A 5,640-nucleotide genomic window follows, 5' to 3' on the forward strand; every position below is an offset into this window, starting at 1 on the left:
TTTTTTTTTTTTTTTTTTTGGGTACTGGGGATCAAACTCTGGACCTTGGGCTTGCAAAGCCAGGCAGTGGCACCACTGAGCTAAATCCCCGGCCCTTCATCTTTTATATAAGTGTGTGTGTTGAGTTTTGTTCTCCCTTTGAGGACAAGTTCTGAGCTGAACCCAAAGAGTTTAGACTGGGAGATGAACTACTCTATTACTTTTATTAAAATGACATATCCTTATAGTCGCTTTATTTGTGAAATTGCAGAAAATTAAGAATAAAAATAAGGTCTCATTTTTTGGATTTCTTTATGAGTTCATCAGACCTTATATTTCAGAAGTTTAGTGAGGTTTTGAGACTTTAGAATCCAGGGTTCCCTAAATCTCACATTAAGATATTTAACTAAAAAACCTAAATGTTAAACCCTGCCTTCAAGTCTATTCCTGTAACTTCCAGTGGTTTATCAGTGACTTCATGAAAGTTTGAATGTATGTTTCCTGTGTTTACAAAGGACAAATGAGCATTGGTTTTAGGTCTCTGAAATTTTGGTATAATCTGATGGAAATCACTTATTGTGGTATCTTTAGTTTTGGGTTTCAGATGGATTTTGAGAAATCAGTTTTTTCAAAAGAAATCCAATGCTTAGCCATGGTAAGTAACCATAACTATTGTTGAGTGTAAGTATAGATAATAGGATGTCTTCTTAATACTTCAGGTATTAAGTTATTCTTTTTCTTAGCGTTTAGCCTCTGTGGGATTGGATGCCAAAAACACAGTTTGCATTTGGGACTGGAGAAAAGGGAAACTTCTAGCCTCAGCCACTGGCCATTCTGACCGGGTAAGACCTTTGTGGAGTCGCACTATACAGATTTAAGAACTGTGAAGTAATTGTGGTACCACTTTTCAGACTCCTGTATTTTTAAAAGTAAAATTTCCATGTATAGATTTTTCTATATATTCAACTTTATGAAGCATTTCTTTTACTTGTTAAAAATAGCTAACTATATTAGCATAATGGCTTCTAGTGAGCAAATATTTTGAGTTTACTACTGCTTTCATAGACAAAGCAAATTTTAGACTTCAGCATTTGACTTCTTCAAAAAATCAAAATAGAATTGATGTATATATTCATATAGACATGAAAGTAGTTGTTAGAAAATATTCACAGAATATGATTGCAACAGTATGCATTTTAATTTCAAATGAGTGTTATGACAACTTTGTTTCTTTGTTGTATTGAATGCAAATTACAGCCTGCTTATTGTTCATACTGAAATCACTGCGATCAGAAAAGATAATTCTATGTAATCAGATCTGACAAGATAACGAGCTAAGCAGGCATATACATATAATCGGTCAGAAATTTATTTCCCAGTGTCTTATTTAATTGAATAATTTCATTCATTTATTGTCTTGTTTTCTAGTTTAAAATAAGTAAATTTGCATGACTATCTTTCCTTGAATTTTTAACTGTTTCATACCATGTATTTCTGTACAATATAATTGTCTTCACAGACTAAGGCCCTAATCAAACATTAAATTCATTATCTCGTGCAGAGTGTGAACCCAGATGAAACATTTTTATAAGCATGGCATGTTACCGTCCTTAAAGATTTGTTACAGAGGAACCTCTCAATTTTTGCAAGTTACCTCCCGGGGTCAAATATTCAGAAAGCCCAGGAATGACTAGCAAGGGAAGTGTTAGAAAAGGAGTGACATCCTTTGGCTTAGTGGGCACACACAGAATCTGCTGCCAAAGGAAAGCTACTACTTAATGAAATATTTAGTTTGAAAATATTTATGTTGGTTAAGTTTTAGAATATTTTTTCTGCTTATACTGGAATCCCATCACATGTCTTATAAGGTAAGTTGAGTTGGATGGGATCAGTGCATAAATTGCCAGTGAACACAGAAAGTGAACTTGAGACCAGCTCACATGATTGTGATCACATACCTAGCTCTGCTGAGAATAAACTCCTACATGATATATTTGTCTAAGTTATTCTGATCACTATTTTTATTTCTGTATCATTTTACATATTTTGATCTGTATTAATATGCTGTATATCATACTTTTGTGCCTATTACCTTGGAAAAAATTAGAAAACAAAAGTTGTAAACACCTTATTGATTGTAAAATCTCCTTACTCAGAAAACAGAGCCTAATGTCATCACCTTTGTTTGTATATAAAGTGATCTTTTTGTATTCTTAAATTCCTGTTAAATTTTTATTGAAAAATTTTTATTTCAGAGTGTTTTGTCAGTACTGTAAAGAGTGCTGGAAATTTTGATTAAAAATTCCCACAAATTATCAAAATTTGTTCGCCTACTCCAGATGGACAAAACTAAAGCCAGATAGCAGTTTGTTCTCAGTGGTTCTCAGTGGCCTCTGTATTCAGGCCGGACATGAGGTGAAGGATGTGATCTGCTGCTGACTTGGTCCCATAGCCAAATCACTGATTTTCCTTCTGTGCGGGTGACACTACTGTGTTCTAAGTGTTGTAGGATAGAGCTTGGAAATTGCCCCGGTCCTTGAAGAAGGAAAACCCTGTAAAATTATCAATACTTAATTTTTTTGGACAGATTTTTGATATTTCCTGGGATCCATATCAGCCAAATAGAGTTGTTAGCTGTGGAGTAAAACACATAAAGGTAAAGTAGTTATTTTTTTTTTTAAATTTGGTACCCTTGTGTGATAAGAATTTTAGGAATTAATGTAGATAATCTGGTGTCAAGAGAATGCTTGCCTTTACTCTTTTTTTCACCCCGTAAATTGAGAACCCTGCTACCTGTTTCTTTGGTTCAAAAGCAAGCTCATGTCTCCTAATGGGACTCTTTCAGAAATGCAAGGTCATGACAGCCAAGTGCCCAGAAAGCATCTGAATAGGAAAGTTTATGTTAAATACTAACTTGTTAATTAATAATACTTCTAGGGTTGCATATTTTAAAAAGTTCTACTTTTAGAGTTATAGATTAACTTTTTACATTATAATGAGTATTTACATATGTTGCCATGTTAAATTTTTTTAAATGTTGATTTGTTGTCTTAGAAGAAGACATAGAAATGAAGCACACAGAAACACAAAATTGAATCACACAATACAGTCCTACCTGAGTCTTTATGTTTTGCAGTGCTGGGGATTGAACCTAGGCCTTTGTACATGCTCTGGAAGTGCTACAACTGGGCTACATCCCTGGTCAAGCCATTAGTTTTTGTTTTTGTTTTTTTGGTACTGGGGATCCAACTCTGGACCTTGAGCTTGCGAGGAAGGTGGCAGAACCACTGAGCTAAATCCCTGACCCAAGCCATTAGTTTTTAAATGCCCATGTCTTTCTCTAGCGTATGCAGTCTGTCTTTACTTCTAGGGAGATTCACATTCACTTGTTTCTATGTTATTATGCAGGTAGAAAATTAATGCCATCAAAAGCCCCTATTCTCACATAGCAAAAATTTCCTGAACTGTGAGATATAGTCCAGGATCTTCTCTCTATAGTTTTGTGGGTAATACAGATTAAAGTCCATAAAAAAGTGTAATGATTATCCTGTTAAATGGAGCATGTATGGATTTCTGCTAGTACAAAAATGGTTCATTTCCACATGAAGGGAGCAGGTACTTTATTATTCCTCTAATCAGCCCTTCCTGGTTCCCAATTCTTTTGTTATTCTTCTAGTTTAACTTGTCATGATCTTGTTCATTATTCACACTTAATGATTAGATAAAGGACAGGCCATAAAATGCTCAGAAATAACTGATGAGAAATATGCAAGGCTTATCTAAATAATATTACAAAATTTTACAGTAGAACATAAAAGAGAACTAATAGAAAAAATCTTGATTCTGGACATCGAAAATTTATAGATAGATCATTTCTCATCAAACTCATTTGGCACAAATTCACTTAAACTCCCAAATCCTTTCTTTGTTACCTGATGTAATTTCCCTTAAAGTTACTGTCTTAGTTACTTTTCTCATTGCTGAAAAAAATACCCAGCACTCAAAGGAGGAAAAGTTTACTTCAGCTTACAGTTGGTAGAGGTTTCAGTCCATAGTTGGCTGGCTCCAAGGCCAGGGTGTCATGGCAGAGGGGCACTGCAGAGGAGAAATAGTCCATGGCAAAGCAGGGCAGGCAATGCAGCAAGCAGTGAAGCAGCAAGCAATAAATGACAACTGCAACCTTCTTTCTGTCCCTTATATTGCATCCGGGCTACCCACATTGACATACAGGGTAGGGCACCCTTAATCCTAGCGTCTCATTGGGAATCAGCTCCAGCATCTCATCCTTAATCCCAGCATCACACTCTAGATTCAGCCATCTCTGAAAAACCCCACTTAAGACTGCATGAGGCTTTGGAGGGACATCTAGATATAAGCCATAAGTTACTCTAAATTAATCTGGAAGGATAAAAGAATAAGAATAACTAAGAACTTTGGGATAAAAAAGAATAATGATTGTGATCAAAATATATGCATTGGAACACCTCTGAAACGTGTGAAAGTAGGAGTGAAGGTGAGACAAAGTGGGTGATAGGGCTGAAAATGATTTAAGTCTGTTATGTGCATGTTCAAATTTGTCAAAATGAAATCCATTAATCTGTATAACCGATATGTACTAATAAAAATGGGGAAAATTATGCAGTTTACTAAAGCGTATTAGAAGTTTAAAATAAAATGGTATAAAATTGGGATAATGTGAAATAAACCAATGTTTTAAGACTGAGAACCAAATCTTAACTTATATGACAATTTATAATATAGTAATAGCATCTCTACCAGCAGTTGTTAAAACTATTTGAGAATAAAATGTATATTTGCATTATACACTAAAATGGATCCTAAATGAATTAAAGAGTTAGATGTTTAAAGCTATAAAATAGAGGAGTATACAGGCAAATGTTGAACTGCTCTCAAGTTGAGGAAAGATCTTTCTAAATGGGAAAAGCAAAGACAGAAACTATAAGGAATAATATTGGTACATTTGATTATATAAATGTTAAAACAGTCTGTTAATCCCACCTCCACCAAAAGAGGAAAGCCACAAACAAGCAAGTGTAAATAGCAAGCATAGTAGATTCTGGTGTATCCTGGAGATGTGAAGACCACCAGAACATCAGTAGAACAGATAAAGAACAGGGGAAACTGGCAAAAGTAGAAACATTATTGACCAACAGACATATGAAACTGCTAAATCTTACTATATCAAAATCATATTAAAATGTACCTACTTTAGGCAAGGGCTCAATGAATGAGTTCTCTCCAGCCTTGCTGGCAGTGGGATAAATGAATATGGCCTTCAGACCAGAAATGTGGTGGTAGGTATTGATAGTCTTAGATGAGTTGATCCCCTTTGACTCAGTAGATTTCATGTCTTGGAGTTTGTCCTAAAGAAATTGTTAGGAGTGTGAACCAAGAGCTGATTCATTGATTAGTAACTTAGCAATAGCAGGTAAAATCAAACAAAAGAAAGCCTATGGCTACTTATCTGTCCCATGTGGTTAAATAAAGTATGGTCATAGTCACATGATGAAATATAGTAGAATCATTTTAAGTTGTTTTAGATGGTTACTGAATGCTATTGGGAAATATTCAAGATGTATTTTAAATGGGCAAATCCAATTTTTTTTTTTTTTTTTTTTTTTTTTTTTTTTTTGGGGGGTT

General features: G+C 34.6%; 1 protein-coding gene across 1 annotated transcript in view; it reads left to right on the forward strand.

The window, feature by feature from the left end:
- Eml6 (EMAP like 6) overlaps positions 1 to 5,640 on the forward strand; it is a 251,167-nt gene that overhangs the window by 108,336 nt on the left and 137,191 nt on the right. The window contains exons 4-5 of the mRNA XM_010615906.2: positions 723 to 821; positions 2,567 to 2,635. Coding sequence (XP_010614208.1) covers positions 723 to 821; positions 2,567 to 2,635 — 168 coding nt within the window. The remainder of the gene's footprint in view (positions 1 to 722; positions 822 to 2,566; positions 2,636 to 5,640) is intronic.

Source organism: Fukomys damarensis, unplaced genomic scaffold (assembly GCF_012274545.1).
Source record: "Fukomys damarensis isolate Sample0158 unplaced genomic scaffold, DMR_v1.0_HiC HiC_scaffold_2, whole genome shotgun sequence".
Taxonomy (NCBI): Eukaryota; Metazoa; Chordata; class Mammalia; order Rodentia; family Bathyergidae; genus Fukomys; species Fukomys damarensis.